This window comes from Pararge aegeria, chromosome 4 (assembly GCF_905163445.1).
Source record: "Pararge aegeria chromosome 4, ilParAegt1.1, whole genome shotgun sequence".
NCBI classification, from domain to species: Eukaryota; Metazoa; Arthropoda; class Insecta; order Lepidoptera; family Nymphalidae; genus Pararge; species Pararge aegeria.
The window spans coordinates 12,186,093-12,204,499 of record NC_053183.1 but is presented as its reverse complement, the minus strand read 5'-3'; the positions used below and the strand labels follow the sequence as shown (position 1 = coordinate 12,204,499).

At 36.8% G+C, this 18,407-nt stretch overlaps 1 protein-coding gene across 1 annotated transcript in view; it reads right to left on the bottom strand.

Annotated features, from left to right (window-relative positions):
- Positions 1-480: 480 nt before the first annotated feature.
- The window catches only part of LOC120637665 (zinc finger protein 704), a 78,478-nt gene continuing 60,551 nt past the window's right edge, over positions 481-18,407 (bottom strand). The window contains exons 5-8 of the mRNA XM_039909595.1: positions 6,413-6,507; positions 2,888-3,046; positions 2,067-2,154; positions 481-1,461 (exon numbers count right to left, since the gene is read on the bottom strand). Of these exons, the coding sequence (XP_039765529.1) occupies positions 1,300-1,461; positions 2,067-2,154; positions 2,888-3,046; positions 6,413-6,507 (504 nt within the window). The 3' untranslated portion in view covers positions 481-1,299. The remainder of the gene's footprint in view (positions 1,462-2,066; positions 2,155-2,887; positions 3,047-6,412; positions 6,508-18,407) is intronic.

The following is an 18,407-nucleotide window of genomic DNA, read 5'->3' as shown; positions in this document are numbered from 1 at the left end:
ACCGTCGTATTTGATTGTGAACACCTTTCATATCATATCTTGATCGCGTATTATAATGTTCAGTTCTGTCTCAGCTCTGTGGTTACTTCCATTTCCGTATCGTGTTTTATATCCGGTCATTAAGATATATAGGTATATATATTGGACAAAAACCGACTCGTCATGGAAAGACCGTCGTATAGGAGCGCGTATTGAGACCGTGTATCGCGATTGCGTATCATCACCCATGCGTATTTATACGCGTCTGCGATACGGATACGGATATGGTGATTAGATCAGGCAATTGGTACATATATAAACCCGGCTTTATAATAAGCCTACTAATAGTAGTAGCTACGCGATAAAGCACTTTTGAAGACGTGGACGGAATTCACTGACTTCATACTGATACATTTACGAACATCAACGATTTCTCCATTTCTTAATCAAATTATTGCTGATTTAAAAACTTTTGTAATATTTTAGAGGGAGTTCAAAAGCAAACAAAAAAAAAGAAATATACTTACTTAGGTATATAAATATATAAAGCACTCATAAATTATTAGATTAATAAAAGGGTATCTACAAAACATAATAAGTACAATAAGGTACTTAGATGATTTTTTTTTATAATATAAAAAAATTGCAAAATGGCTAAAGATAGAGAGAAACTATTACTTGCTAGTTAAGACAGCTTATTTAATCATCCTTTAAAAATCTTCTGAAACGGCCTTGTATATTTATTGCTCAATTGGTACCTCTATATTTATCTAATAGCTAACAAGAATCGGTACAAAATAGTGAAAATCTTACAAGTCAATGATTAAAGTTAATTGTACGAGGGTGCGTACTGCGTACAGAAGATATGTAACAATTGTTTTCACCTTACATTGCATTGTCAGTCTAACCTTAAATCTAGTTCTCTTAAAACTATTATTCACAGTCTCCGACCGATGGCGACACGCAGTCGTTGTATGCGTGTCACAGTAAAGGCAAATCTACCGCGCTACAAAAATACGTGGGCGATGTCCATTTCGCAGTCAAAATACGAGCCACATTCAGAGAAAAAAAAAATATGTCTCCCTTTAAACTTTAAACTATTCATAATAATATATTTACTCCGTAAATAAAACTTCATTCATAATATATTTTCTCGTCTTATACTAATTAATCACGTCCCGCAAACGGAATTGTCCTCACCCGAGGAATACTTTTATATCTGGTTTGAGTCCGAGAAAGGAAAGCTTCACTTTCGGTAGCGAAACCGTTCACTTAAAAGTTCAACAGAGCACGCGTGGAAGCGAGCGACCGTCGTCTTCGCTAGTCGCCGAAACGCGTGCACGCTTTCTTCCATTTGCATTGAGTACACCAGAGATCACGTTGATCCATACCGTACACCTTGCGGCACTTTTTGTTGTCCGAGCGAGGCCGCCGGCCGGGGCTGCCGGGGGAACTGTTTGCTCCCGTAAACTTTATGTGCTTCTGAAACAGATACGAAAAATGCCTAATATTAGCTTTCAACGTGCTAATTTAAAAAATATACATATAAATAGCGGGTAAACGAGCAAGCGGGACACTTGATGTTCAGCGATTACCGCCGCCCTTGAACATCTGCAGCACCAGAGAAGCTACCAATGCCCCTTGTATAACCCCAAAGCATGGTTAAGATGAGTTAAGAGGAAAACCATCGCAATCATAGCAACACTACGGAAGGCTTGCAAGGAACACGTGCCTATAAAGTGCCGCCTTGTGTCCGTCAACCTCGGGCGTAGGTGATGAACCTGTTCCTGTTATTACACCCGCAACATCGAACGGAACACAGAAATGCCGCTTCTCGGCAGAAATAAGCATTGCAAAAGTACTGCCCCAGACGAGCTTTGTCTGAAACAGCTGTACTACTACTTAATCGACACCTTGCAAGTGCACGGTACAAATAATCTGGTATCATTGTGGTTACGCTACCAATTTAAGAATTTCCGATAATAATCAGCTCGGTTGAATTTTTAAAATAGCCATTTAAGATTTTAAATGGCTATTTTAAAAATTCTAAGGTAAGGACTTTTCTAGAAATTTCGATAAATACATACCGGTGAATGAGAGGTTGACCAGGAATGCGTAACGGGAATGCTTATAGGCCGCGCTGATCCATTTTGCATAGTTGACAGTAGCCCTTGTCTGAAATAAATAAAATGCCATTGATAAACCCTTGAGTGGATATTTTTCATATTATGTATTTAAATGAAATCAAATTAAAACTTTATTTTTTCAAATTATCGAGTTTATAGAAGCACTTTTTTAAAAGTCATATTTTTTTAAATTGTTGAACATACAATATTATTAAGTGCCAACTTAGTCTGAAAACTCTCCCTTGTCCGCTTTACATGATTCAGTAATATTTTCTAGATAGAAAGAAATGTCAAAGTATCTATTGAAAGATCGAATTAGGATTATTGTTATGGATTAAAATTTTAGGATAAAATAATAAATGCTTCATAATTATGCAGCTCTTAGGGAGTATTTTGGCTGTTTTAATTATTTGATGATTATGATTATGAGCAAACCCTCTCGTCGGGAGAGGCCTTTAGTTCAGCTCTCATCTATCACAAGATAGTAAATATAAAAGATTATAAACTGTAAAATGATGTTGAAAAAGAGCAATCTGATTGCTGGCTCAGAGTTTCTTGCCGGCTCTTCTCGGTGGAATCTGCCTTCCGAACCGGTGGCAAAGTCACTACAGACAGACTGACTTGACGTCTCAAAAGTTCTTATCCCTACTTGAAAATAATAAATTTTAAATTTTTTGAATTTTCAATTTATTAGCGGACTTTGCTACTGATGATACTGAAATCGAATCCAGTTTTGTCACGATCATAAAGCTATTTGGTTCACAGGTTATTCGCGTACGTACCTATAGGATCCGACTAGCTGTCGCTGGTAGTCGGGGTCTTCGTGCGGTGGACGACACATGTCTCGGTGGGACAGGGTAGGTGCGGGCGCCGCTGCAGCCACTTCACGCTCCGTGTAGTAAAACTCCTCTTCATGATCACTCTCGCCTTCTTTCTTTGGCCTAAAATAATAGATAAATTTACGGTCATTAAAATTAATAAGACAATTTATTATAAGGTAGGGGTTAGTCCATTGTCGGCAGGGACAATTTGAAAATTTAAATTTTCTGGTTGCTGGTCTGGAAGATTTTGACCCCATTGGCTAGTTCCCATCGTACCGATACCGGTGTACCACCAAACTTACTAAAACGGATAATTTAAGTCCAGTTAGGTAGGTATTACGTAGCTTGGAGTATAGGCATAGCTTGCTCATTGGCTTTCCAAGCAGTAACGAAGGTAGAGGCATGTACCATAACAATGGTAACTATTCATCCGGAAGGGCAAAGAATTGTAAAAAATATATATTTTCATAATATATTTTAAATATAAAATATTTTAATATGTTCAGTTCTACCCTAGCCTAGTAAGGACATACTGATATTAATATACGAATCATGAGCCTGTTTGTTATGCAAATAAAACCCATGGCTGTTCGTAATATAACACACGGAACGACGTATGGCTAGCAAGGTCATCCCAAAATATATCACTAAAACATGTAATATGGGTCCAATCATCGAATTGTTGTGTAAGGCCCGGGTCAAGAATATATTATGTATCTATTTATTATTTATTTATTTATTTATACTTAGTGCACATGCGGTGCACTATAATCTAAATTACTTAGCCAAGCATTGTTGTTTATATCGTAATGGTATCTATATCATAAATTGTCCACAGTGCAGGTCGTCTGTGAGTGCCTTTTTTAGGTGATTCTACAATAACAGTAAAAGTTCCTACCCAACTGAATCCCATTTGTTATGTACTACCCGCAACGATAACTACATTTACCCTTTTGCGGAAAATTTTTCTTGAGTTGTCTGAAGTCCGAGTTGCGACTATGCATGTTATTCCAAATTCTTATATTTCAAAAAAGTCCTATTCAAACTTTCGAGACTTCGGTTTATTAGATATAGAGAACTCTCAGCCGTGCAGATTTCGCCGCAATGTGTGCTTCACCGTTAAACAAAGTGATGTTTTAGTTAAGTAAGAGGTGCGTGCCGAGGGCCGAACACTTCCTCCAAAAGGGACACTCAACCATTGTCACCGCTATTTTTTATGAAAAAGGCATGATGTCCGTGCCACGTTGTTTCGGTGTGGCTTGCGCCTAACGGTATCAGGGCAGTATTATGTAAGAAGCGTACGCGACCTTGCGCGTAACGAGCTTGAGCAGGGTGTGTACAGAGTAGCTGTTGTGGACAGCCTTGTGGCGAAGCCACGCTTCCGGCTCACTGTAGTGCCACATACTTTCAAACAAGTAATATATAATTCATTGTAACTAAACTAATTTTAATTTAATTTATTTGTGGCGTCTAGTGATGGTCAAAGCAGATCTGAATGAAAATATCACAATCCTCTTCCCGCGGGTGTTGTACGAGGCTCTGTACTACTACTTCCATCTACGAAAACCGCCAGTTTGCTCAGCGTGGTTATGGGAAAATACTTCCTTTTGAGATGCTTTGTGATGAGTCCAGTAGTGAACTGTTACAGACTATTGATGAGTTGATGAAAAGAGAATAATCTTAATTGATATAAATAAATGGCAAAGGTGACTGACTGACTGACTGACTGATCTACCAATGCACAGCTCTAACCACTTGGCGGATCGGGCTGAAATTTTGCACACAGATAGTCGTTACAACGCACCACCAACTTTTCAGAGTTATGTGCGTTTTTAATTTAAGCATTTGAATACCACTTGCTTTAAATGCTGAACGAAACCATCGTGAGGGAACCTGCATGCCCAAAGGTTTCCTCATAACGATCTCAAGGGCGTGTGAAGTCTACCAATCCGCACTTGGCCAGCGTGGTAGAATACGTCATCGTCTACTACATCCTCATGATCAACCCATTGCCGGTCTACTACAGGACACGGGTCTCCTCTCAGAATGAGAAGGTTTTAGGCCATAGTCCATCACGCTTTGAGAACTCTCAGGCACGATGTCTTCCTTCACGGTTACAGCAAGTAATATTTTAAATGGCTCCGAAAATGACAGATATACGCGAACGTTAAACTGTTTGGCGCCCTTTTATTTTAAGAACTTCAATGTCATCACATGTTATGTAATTGCACGGGTTACGTGCGGGGAAGCGGAATGCATAATATCATGCATTATCGATTTCATGTGGATTTTCGTTGGCATCCGCCAGTGCATTTAATGGCTCTGCCCATATTTGGCCCGAAGAAGATATAAGTTCAAGGTTATATTATTGCGATATCGCATATGCACTAATGGGAATGTTAACACTTATAAAAAATTGATTATTCTTTATGTTCTTTCAGAATGAAGATTTAAAAAAGAAAATAAAAATTGTATCATAAAAAAACTGGCTAAGGAAGGGTTCCGTATTCTAGAAGAAAAAGAAATAATTTAATACGATAACTTAATATAATTATCCATTACTTCTTAATTTTCCCAAACTTACTCGTATCTTTATTTGAAGTCTATGGTGATATCCCATTCGGCATTTTTTCACTTTAAGATATAAACCTCCGATTAATTTCCCCTCTTTTTTATTAAGTTTTAGTTTTTTTTATTCAATTAATTTAAGGCCACTATCATGCCTATACAATTTACAACTATTCTGATTTTCTTTCGATAGCTTTAGTTAATGCAATAATTGGCTGTGATGGACAGGTAAAGTAGCACGACAAGGTTCCCACGTAAAGGAATTTGTAACAGAACCCTAAAAATGAAAGCGTTAAAGTTTTTCGAATGCGATATGCTGTCTTCGTCTCACAAAACGGTAGTATGTATAAGCTCAATTTTTCATTGGCCAAAAATGGACTCTGAAAGTTAGCGCGTGTACTACTTGTGAAATTCTTGGAACTATATTTGCGTTGCTACTCGTGTCTTATACTTCAGACCAGCCAACACAGATCGCGGGTACTGAAATATTACGTAACAAACACAACCATACCTATCTCTATTTTTTCTCTTATAAGCAATGGTAATTTAAAATACTTATTAAAACTTTCAAACTTTTAATTTGATTTTCACTGATTTTGATAATTTTTACCCTATTTGTGCATAAAAAAAGCAATGTTATGTTTTCAGAGTTTATGTATGAAGGTATATAATATGAGTTTCTTTATTCTAGCAAAACATTTAAATGGCGGAATAGATTTGTATGTTTGTAAGAATTGTAACGTTACCTACGTTACAATTCTTACAAGATTAAGAGTGACATTGTAGCTAAGCAGAAATTCAATTTGGTGACTGTACATACCGTGTTGAGCAATCGTGTTTTTTTTTTAATATGTAGCTGTTTATATTTATGGACCATACTATAAGTATAAGATAAATGAAATAATAAGTAATCCATACCCTAAATGAGTTTGTCTGATGTGTGCCTCGATGGAAGAACACGAACCGGTGATATAACCACAGCCTCTCCATGTGCATTCGAATACAATGTTGATCTGTAACAAAATACAATCAATATTATTCGGTATAACATTAAATATATGTCCTAACATAATAGGGAAACAACGATTGGAAAGGAACGCATCATTGAAAACTTTAACAGTTTAGCGCCATTTGCAATTAGGTATAAATTTAATTACCTTACTCGGGTACTTCCTTTTTTAGTAACAAACGTAAGCATTCTTAGTATCTAATAAAACAATCAGCTCCCTTGCATCCCAGATTGCGCAAGGACTCAAGATTTGTCCAATAATCCTGTAACATACGAGTAGATAGATTATTAAACAAAACTTATTAGACATAATAGAGAAATGTGATCGATTTCTAATAACGAGTTTGTCCAAAAGTAACCTTGAGAAATGGCTGTCAACAGTTATACCATACCTTTAAGCGAATAAAGGACATTCCTTATCGTGTTTAATATAGAACGAGGTCGTTCCATTTCATTTGTGATATGTTTCACAAGAAGATTTAGTATCGTTGAAGTCACAACGTTAAATTGAGCGAAGTATCGTACGGAAACGACTCTAGGTCGCGGCCTTGCCGATGTCGCAACTCCTCACTCCCTCGTGTGCATTGCTGTTCGTTGCCACACCCGCTTCACGCTTGACGCCACAACACATACGTCCAACTAAGTGTGTTTAAAAATTATCGATATACTGATTAATCTTTTTTTTATGTACCTACCAAAAATATCGATAATTGTGGCGAACTTTATAATGCTGGGCACAATCCTGCTCACTCTTACGAGAAAGGTATTAAGAGTTTTGAGTTTTTGTTTTGATCAAAACAATGTTTTTCAACAGCAACACTGTTTTTGTTGCTGACCTTAGCCGGTATTGTAAACTGTATCAAGTGGTAAGAAATTACAACACAGCTAATGGTCAAAGACTTTGTTAAATTGCTAGTATGTATTAGACAAACTTTCCGATATTTCGATGATTTCTAGATAATGCGAACATATTATCGATATATCTAAAAATATCCTGGCTTTTGGCATCTCTACGTCCTCCGATGCATGTCTTGAAAAATCCAATGAAGCTTCTATTAGTAAATATCAAGATAACTAACATTTTGTTGGCATTTAAATTTAACAGAATTTTATTCATTCGTTTTATAATCGCAATGATTGTGGCCAGCGAATGCTGCCCGATATAAACGCGCATTTAATCATTAACCTTCCATTAGACATTGGCATTGAATAAATATACGTTGACATTACAGGCAATGTCACCTACGGGCTGCAGCTATGTTACTACCTATTACGAAGCGGAAACAAACAGTCAACCACCGAGTGTACATAGGTATTTTCTGCAACTGGAGGCAAGTAATAAGCTAGAGCACACACAATACTTTTAGCCTCAGTTATCAGCGACTTTGCATCGATGCTGCAGCTCTTTATGTTGTTTTATTGCCAAAAACTCATATATTTTACAATAATTGCTACGATATCCCATCGCGTTTAGGCTATTTGCTGCATTTGCTCTTTCCAGCGATTATAAATTGAAGTTCAGAAATTTTTATTTATTTAGGCCTATGTCAGGCACTTATGAAGCGTTCATACATTTATTATATCTCAATTAAGACAAGTGATGATGATAACCACATTCGTTAACGGTGGAGTTTGTATGAGTGCGGATTGTAGCGTTCATTATTTAGCTTCGGAAAAGCAACTTCACTGATTGCCGTTGCTAAAAGTATTGCGCGCTATGGCTCGAAGAACATATAATGGGATGCAATAACTAGAATGATTTTATTTATTGATAGCGGCACGAGGTGAGAGCGCGAGGAGACCGGCACGCTCGGCCAAATTCTTAAGCGACCTTCCGCTCAATGCCACATTGCTATGAGCGATCTAATTAATCTGGTTGCATCGCGAAAGCTTCTTTTTTTAAATTAATAGGCGAATTTGGTAACATTGAAACATGCAGTCAGTGTAGGCAGTTATTTTCACATTTTGTAAAACTTTACATCCTGCCTATTAAAAATGGTTACGGGATTTATTACGCCGTATCTGATTCAAGGTATGTATCGATTTTACATTGCAGCCATTTTAGTAAGGTGGGTACACTTGATAAAATGGCTACGTGTAATCTACAATTTTCTAATACAAATGTTATTCTGTATGCCTTAGGCTTTTTTAAAATTTGAGATGACACCACACATTATTTGACGGACTGTCGCAGAATGTAGCAAATGTTCACTGAATATCATAGGACTTTCGAGAAGCAACGCTTGCTTCTATTGTATGAGGTAATGAGCGTTATGCAATAAAGATTTTTTGAATCTAATTTTGGTTTGTTGCATCGTAAATAGATTTATAGATGTAGTACGGTTCATTCTAAAGATATCTAGGTTGCACGAGTCTCGTCAGGGACACGGGATTGGGGTGCGCGGGCGGAGTGGCACCGATGCTACCGCGCTCCGGGGACTGAAGCTATATCAAGTGCATTTAGAACTGGGTCAGGTCAGGGGAGCGGAGGGGGGGGCTTCTATCTAGGTCACAGCACCACGGCCAAGGGTGGTGTATGAAGGTTGCTCTACTCCTTTGTCTCCGTTTCACTGAAAATTTGATGGCCAGCGGGATTATGTAATTCGCGAGTTGCCACTAATTGGTCGCAGCCTAACATATCAACCATAACTGATATTATTAAATCACAATTTTCTTTGAGTTAATAAGCGATAGTGAGGCGATTGTTGTCGCAAACGCGGGATTAAAGGACAGTTGCTAACTGTCAAAAAAATTAAAGCACTAGAGACGTGCTTAAAGACGTTTCGTAAGAGAATTAATCTAAACTGTGGGATAGAACAGTGTGTCCCTAAAAAGGCAAAATGTAGTCAACACTAATTACTACCAGAAAAACGTTTCAAGCAAAGGATTTTTAAATAAAATTCCAATTCTAAAATCAAATTCCAATACTACGAAAAGCACTAAGATAACAACACGGATTTACCTAACATAAACATTAAGGACAGATTGAACTCTTGCTGTAACAATTTAAAATCAATCACGAGTCATATAGATGGCAGCCCGTGGCAACAGTCACAATGACTACAAGTCGTGAATCATGGTAGCGAGTAGAAATATGTAGGTAGGTACATGCCCGCTGACATTGTTCATTATATAGGGTACACGTATAATAATTACACTACGCTTATAGCTATGTCCTCTTTCATAACAAAAAAGGATTAAAATGGATAAAAGCTAGAAACATTAGGTAGCATTTTTGCTCTACCCTTGGACATGGCCTACGGGCACAGAATTCAGGACACACATACCTACGGGCATACCACTCTAATAGCTTATATTGCTGAAAAAAAAGATGTATTTACATATGTACGCTTTTGTTACATGCTTTTATTTAACTTCCATGTCTGTTGTTTCCATAATATTTTCTTAGTTTTTGATGTTGGTAAAATTTGCCTTGTTTACATTAGTACCTACTATAAAAGTTTCCAGAGGAACTTCAGGGATTGTTTAAACAAGCTCTTAGTAATGTTATTATGCATCAGTTTTAACTCATAACTGTAAATCGAAAATCTGTATGTCGGTTTACCTTATTTGCTTCTATTGAAAATTTGGGTTTGATTCCCACAACTGAAAAATGTTTGTGTGAAGAACATGAATGTTTTTCAGTGGCTGGGTGTTCATGTGTATATTATATATATTTATGTTTATTATTCATAAAAATCTTCATCAGTAATTTTGGTACCCATAACACAAGCTACGGTTACTTTGGCGCTAGATGACGAAGTGTATTTTCGTAGTATATTTATTTATTTATTTTTAAAGAGTCATAGAAGTTAATAGTAGTCACAAGTAGGTGCATGCTTACACTTCAAGTTGCATAAGTATTTATAGGTTGTAAATACGGCAATATTAAATTGGACATCTGAGGCCATATTTGTATGTATATTTCTGGTTTATATTTGTTAAACATCGTTATTACCCAAGCCTTGCAAATGTAAATGTCAAACGAAATGCAGTTTACCTTTTCTGAAAGGTTCATGTAAGACCTTCAGCCGACACTAAATCATTAAAACATCAAGTAGCACCAGAAAGACAAAGTGAAAAACAATGTTGCTTACATCGAGCTTTGGTAAACGAGGGGTTCTTCTACTGCCTAGAGATTCTTATTATCTGTACGCATTTCAATCGTTTGTCCAATATCTGTTAGAAATGCAGAAGAGTTTATGTCCTTATTTCACGCAGCAACGGAATATATGTCAAGCGAGTTCTTATAAAGTGTATTGGCTTTTTCAAATGCTGGCTGCATATTGCTGGCATGCAGGTTTCCCCACGATGTTTTCCGTTACCGTTGAAGCAAGTGATATTTAAATTACATATAACTCACATAGCTTGAAAAATTTAAAAGGTGCGTGCTGGGATTCAAACTCGTCACTTCGAAAACGAAGCCGAAGTCTTGGCCACTGCACTACCACCGCAAGTAGGGAATAATGGACAGTACACGCAAAAAGCACGCACAGGCGAAGCCGCGGGAAGATCTAGTAAATAAATACAGCCTAATACTTTATGTGAATGGTTCGCCTTCCCCTCGCAACAGGGAGGGTGGGAGTGTCGAGGGCCCGTCCCTCACTGCACCACTGACCTAGTTTGGGCCCTCGATATTACAGCTAACGCAAACTGGGTTCCACCAAGTGAGTTTATTAAACGTTACTAGGTAGGAAGGTATTTCAACTTTAAAGTTTTCTATGTGTTTTTTACGTATTTCAGGATAAGATACTATTAATTTTAATATTTTTTTGTTATGGTGAAAGAACTTTTGTATGCCCATTTGTAGTCCATCCCATCCGGAAATAAGCAAACAACAGGTCACATCTATCTGACAACACCCGTGACCACAAATAGTTGAATAAGCACATTTAGATAATATGTTAAAACTAAAACTTTCGAATCCTATGTAGTGTACTCCAAAAACCTAAATATTTTCGTCGTTAGCTAATCTACTAGTATCTAGAAATCTAGACTTTTTCAAAAAAAAGAAAACTATAAAAATAAGAATTTAAACGGCGTTATTGCCAAAATATACATGCATAATAGAAAATTGTATTTATTAGATACTTGAGATTATATAACCCCTGGATAGAATTAACTCCGTCGGAACATTTGAAAACGTCTCTAGTCTACTTCTGCAACTTGCAGTCATGCACTTATAAATACTTTTATCTCATAATGGCCGTCCCTGGCTAGGTCCGTAGTGTGGCGTGGCTACAGCTTACACGTGCCGAGTTGTTTGAATGTGTGCACTGTGCAGTTTAGTGCTGCAGTTGGATATAGTACAGAAGCTATAACTATGTTGGCTAGTGACGTTCCGCTCGTGGCAGTTAGCCGAGGAGCAAACACGAGGCAACTTAAGGCTGACCGCACATTGGCTTTTTTCAGCAGCTTGACCTACTTTTTAAACGCTACGGTCTCGTTTTTGTAGAGAGCGAGTTTCCTAATCGTAGCATCTTCTAGGTGGCTTAAGCTACTGAAGAGTAGCCAATGTGTGGAGAGTTTATGTTGCATGTATAATAATTCCAAGGTTCCTGCTTTGTTCGTATAATAAACTTTTTTCAAGCTTGTTAATATAATTATTTTTCATTTTAAAACTACCTACTTATTTGGGTCATACAGCGCTTGCGGTACCTTTTAAATGTTTTTTTTTATATCGCTTTGTGAATTTTTATTCGATCGCTTTATTATCGCGATTCGGTAAATTAAACATAGCAAAACAATAGAGATGGAGTTCTTACTACGATATTTCATATAATATACCTATTGTGCCCGTTTATAAAACAAACAATCTTGAAAGGTCTTTTTATTCAGATATGTAATTACAACATCTGAAAACTTAAATATTGTGAAGCCTAGATACCTAAATAGTGCACAGTATTTAGAAAGAAATTAAATATCTTAATTTCATTTCAATAAAAATTTACATAAACAGAAATTATACATCGTGTAAACTAGTTTTTTTTTATAATTTTTCCTGTATTTTTATGAGGTGTATTCATTCAATCATTCATTTAAGGGTTTTTTGTGAATTAAATAGATTGATAGAGCCAATATAACCGCTAGTAAACCTAAAAAAGAAGAAAAAAGGGTTGAGTTGCTGAAATGTACATGAGATCGGTGCCTACATTGCAGTGTTGCTAAGCACGACGATGCGGAATAGGCTAGGCACGTGTCGCCTCGGTGGGGGCTGAAACGTCAAAAGGTCGTGGCCACGGGGTGGTTGGCAACGGATTCTCTTTATACCTAGATATAACTTGAATACGACATACTTACACGTGCATTTTTTTTAACATTCTACTATGCTATCTAACCTACGTATAAAATGTATGCAAAGTAAACCTATCTAGCTAAGTAATTAGCTTACTGTTTATTCTTTTTTTAATAAACTGGCTTAACGGCTTGGGTTTTCAGCCGTTTTAAGCCATAATTATTATTTATTGGTACAACTCAATTTAAAATAAGTTTCTAAATAGGAAATTATGAATTGCGATCAACTTTATGACGGTTAGATATTTGGTTATCTTGAATAGTTTCAAATCCTTTCTATTTATTCATTTTGAATTAATTCTACGCGTTTCTATGGCCGAGATAAAAAGTACAACGGGATCTTATATCGACGTAATTATTGAGTTCTAGTATAGATAAACAGCTCGAGGTTATTGTAAATTAAATTATATATGCTTGGTATCAAGGTTTATATTTGGTTTAAGCGCGTATGTAACGCCATCCGGCATTTAATGCCGGTTTGTTATTGCGCCGTCACTTTCTTGGGCGAAACGAGATGACTTATTGATTTGTTTTCATTGCATCTCTCTTCAGCACGTTGATGCATATAAGTCTGTTTCGTCCAAGTGACCTTCTCCTTATTTACTTTAATGCAACACAGCTAGAAGTTGTTTTGATGGCATCCTGCTCTATCTGTACGGGAAACGAGGAAGATGCCATTATTTCAGAAGCGTTGGATTGTCTATAGCGTGTGGAACCTTCTTGCGGTCTTTTGTGAAGTTAAAAAAAGTACAAAGTTAAAGTATAACAAAGAGTCTATTCTTAAAGATGAAAGTATAATTCTATGTGCTGATTTCGTACAGTGAATTTACAAAAGTGACATAATATTAAATCAATAATATTGTAGTGGTAGTTGAATAGGTAAAAGAGTGCTGTCCTTTTCTACAAAGAGCATAGTGAAAAGGATGGCACTTATTTTTACTTCCTTTTTTCCTTTTTGTTAAAAAATGATTCATGGTCCACAGTAATATGGCTAGCAATGATGCAGTAACAACTCGCATTGAGGGATATAACAAAAAAAGGCTGTATCATAATAATAGGAAGGTAGCGCAAGTTTAATCATGTGTCACGTGGCACCACGCGTCTTGCATTTTCAAAACAAGCTTTGTCCACCAACCGAACCTATAAGTTTACAAACAAATTCATTTATGCCTAGATTTGTTTGAAAAAATAAAAACCAATAGAGACGTTTCCGTAATAAACAAATGTCTGGATAAAGAGCGGGTACGTACTTACTATCAAAAGTAAACAATGAAATCTGACCAACTATAAAACCTTAGTTATGTAGATATTATATCAAAAATAGAATAACGAACGTGATTCATTTATCAGGGAACTATAATTTCTATGGTTTGGCATAAAAATAATTGTTTGATAAAAGAAGTAGATTCAATTTCCTACCTAACTCTCTTCATAGGTTTATTTCTCAGAACTAGATGAGGCAAACGAACGCGCCGTGTTCTTGCTATGCTACGACGCTATACTTAGTTATATGTATTGTTGTTATTGTACCTTCTACCGTCAGCATAGGTAGAAAAACGTGAGCCGAGGGTTCACTCCCCGCGGGGACGAGAGGGGATGATTTGGTCCGGAGTTCGATGCATCCGCAGCACCTGTAGGACACTATGAATATGTTCTTTTATTTTTTACTTCCATGCAGGTAGATATCTATGCTATCTATGCTTATTAAAGTTGAAACACCCGTAAGTATTAACTCTAGCGGGAAATGTAACTAACAGTTAAGTTTCATCTAATACTAATAATATAACTTGAAAATTTTTATCAACTTTTTTGAAGCTGTTTATTACAGTTAGGTAGATATATTTTAAATATCAAAATCTCGAAGAACCATTTAATTGGTAATAGGTAAATAAGTTGGTGCTGCTGTTAAATATTTTCTCGTAAGTCAGTGATTTCATTAGGAAGTGCTTCAAGTGGATCCACATACTTTTGGTTAACATCGTGTAAATATATATCTAACGTGACATGTAATATGGACAAAAAAAGTTTTTTAAGATACGATAGGTGTATGTACATATAAATTTATATATTTACAAGAGGTGAGCTTTAATATTGGAAACATTTGCTGTCCAACATTTAGAGATTGTGAAAATCTTAATGAAATTAATAGGAGCATAATATTATTTTGATTGTAATACTTTATCAAATGCCTAGGTAGTTACGAAAGTTATGTCAACATCGTGTTATGGGGTAGGGTAGCTCTACGTAGAGGCCCGGTTCACTGACCTGCCGCGCTCGGAGCCCCCTAGTCACGGGGTGCAAGGAGCATTCGATGTGCATTGCTTTCTTTGGTTATATTTCTATTTCATTCTTATCCCACACGAAACTCAGATGACTAAAATCCAATAAAAGCATTTAAATATTCCAAATAATAAGAGTGGGTGGGTTTATTTTTTTGTACAGTATTTTTTATTTGAGGTTTTTTTTATACGTTTCAAATCAATTTGCATTTGTCGTGTCACTGTAGGTATTGTGGATGTATAAGTCTAAGATATGCAAAGAAATCTATTATCTATGCTTCTTGTTTGTAATAGCACGATGCTGTTTGTTTACCAGTATTTATAAAAACAATTCCAGTGTGGCAATAAATTGTGTTTTATTTCTTTGTTCACTAGACGTTTGTAATGACAGTTGTATTAATTGCTAGATATTGTTCCTATACCGACAGTTAACTAACATTATGCCACATAGATGATGATTCGACCAATTTGAATTCGACTCGTAAGGATAAGTGCTTATAAGAAGATTGATTAAATGGATATATGAAATACAATGATATATACAATGTACCTATAGGGCTAAACTGTTTAGTAAGAAGTAATTGTTATTATTGGTTAAGAGAGCTAAGTATCTATATTATCATCCTTGTTTAATAGAAACCGAACGTTATCATCGAGGCTAATCGTACAATATATAGACAAAACAATTGTAGGATATAAAAAAAATCGAATTGCTACGATGGGCAAACGTCAGTTATGGTATCTATGGTTGCTTGAACATCGTGACAAAAGACTGCAATATGAGTCAGAGACTCCGGCGATTGGTATGGTGAGGTGGTGAGGACTCTGTAATGATGAATCAGCCTAGCGGGGCAGCCGCCAATCGCTGTAGAGACGCCTCGCTGGTCACCGACCTCGACTGGTTCTGACTTGTTACAATTTCACTTTTTCTTGAACCGACGCACGCAGAACTGCTTCCAACATCCCCGCGATACCGATCCGCAATTAGGTAGGTACCTGCCTTCCTTTTCAAATGAGACCACTGGTAAACTTTAAATACTTTTTATCTGGTCGTACAATGCGAAATTATCAACAAATTTGCAACTCTCGCGACGATATTTGGCCGCTCTTCAAGCCATAAAACTACGCAATTTATTAGTGGCGTTGTATTCGTGGAATCCGATGTTACAGATCTGTTGTCGCATAAACTTTATTTGACTTGTAAAATGGAAGGTTTGTTGAACCCGTAGGACCACTCATTATCGCGTCTGATGAACCCGCCGAGGCATTGTTCCCCCGGTAATATTCGCCGCTGCGTATAGGTAGCAGTACCTACGTAGGTAGTCACTCAATATAATTTTTGAATACAATTAATAACTTCATTATCATACGTTATCAATTTCATCGCGATACATTGACCAACAACTGGTAGGTATCGCGCATTACTTACGACGATTTTGCTGTCACCACAAATAACTTTCAAACGTGAATTCTGTAATCTTTAGTAAGTAGTTAATCATTATAAATAAAACAATTCGCAATACGCGAAAACTACTAAGTTCATAAGAGACCTTCGCAGTTAGATAATATAATAAAATAGCTAGGATTTAGTCGAAATACCTATCCACTATCCCAAACTTATTTAAAAGTCGTGGCGTGGAACCCAACAAGGGCAGGCTGTTGTAGTAGGCTACAACAGCTTCAATGAACTCAGTATATGTCGGGGTAAAAAATCTACTATTTAATATTGAAAATATAATCGCGTCTATTCTTTCACGCTACTACGAAAATGGACAATAATGTTTAAAATTGGAATAAGACTATAATACAAAGTATCAATATTTATAAATAGAAAATACCGTGTCGTTAAATACGTAGCAATGGACTGTTATCTCCTTCGACACAAAAGGCATCTTAATTGACTAGAGAAAAGTAAAGTTCAAATGATGTCATGGTAACCGTAACCCGTAATTCTTCTGCTTCACCGTAGCCGTAGGCGCAAAGTAAATTCTCGATTCGGAATCAGTTGAAGTGAGTAGCGAGTGATCCTTCGAGATGTAAAGTGTAAACATTTGAACTGTCAAGAACGGGCAGTGCCCCGGCGCCGGTGTCAATGCCCCGTAGATGGCGGTTAAAAAAAAGGCATTGGCTCCACCTATCCGCAGAGTGCCGACTGTTCCTCGAGACGTGCGTTTATGTTAAGAAAAATAGAGCTGCCAATCTACGAGTATCTACGCTTTGTTACAGCTGGCCATGCAATCCTTAGCGAAAAGTCAGTTCATTACGAAGATCCTTTGTATGTTAATACGTAGCTACAAAACAACAATGTTGCTTTTACTACCGCTTACTTTATAAGTCATTCATTACTCACATTCTTTTAAAATATTTTGACTGTAAATAGATGCCAGTTTTTCTTGATAGGGGTTTATAGGTCTGACGTATAGTACCTACGTTGATATGTATTAAGGTCACGTTATAATGTCGCTAAAGGATTATTATCAACGGCAACAATGAGTACCTATTAATTATTTAATTACACCCAATGTCGTGACGCACGCAAGCTAAACACTTCCTCTGCTCTTATTAATAATTGTGCAAACCACTATTAATAATTGCCTTGTGCGATCAATGTCGACGAAATCAATATAGCCGAAACGAGATTCTCTTTTTATTGTACTCTGGTCATTGCCTGCTAGGACGGGGTTTTGACCGCGTCAAGGTCATCGGTACGGGGTGTGTGAACTTAACGCCCACACACATCACGCCATGTGCTTAAAATTTATATCAAACCCTACGCTTGGAGGAATATGCACATCGAAGGATCGTTTACCACGAAAACGAAAACCTACCGATATGCACAGGGTTATTAGAACGAGGGAGTCGTGTGGTGTGTCGGGCGATGACCTGCAGAGCGAGACAGAACGACAACAAAACTGAACTTCGCGCGTACTGTGATGATGACACTATTTTTCGACTGAAGCCATAAACTAGAATGAAAGTTCCTTTTTTTCGTAATATTTCACTAATAATAACAGTTTTTCTGGATGAAAAATACAAATATCTACCTCTAGTTAACCTTCAATCTAACTAAAGAAAAATATTGTTATATGTGCCTGTCTGGAAAACAGCTAAAAAAAATCTTTACCTGTTATCACGTACAATAGTAAAGCCCACGTTTATTTGAATATGTAAATTGCATAATCAAGTAGGTTGCATTATTTAAATAGTAGGTTGGTTGTTAGGTACCTATGCCTATCACTGCGCGTCGCTCCAACACAAAGGACTTGGTTAGGCTAATGCAATCGCCGTATCTAGGTCGCTCGTATGGATGTAACCTATTTTCGCTATTGCA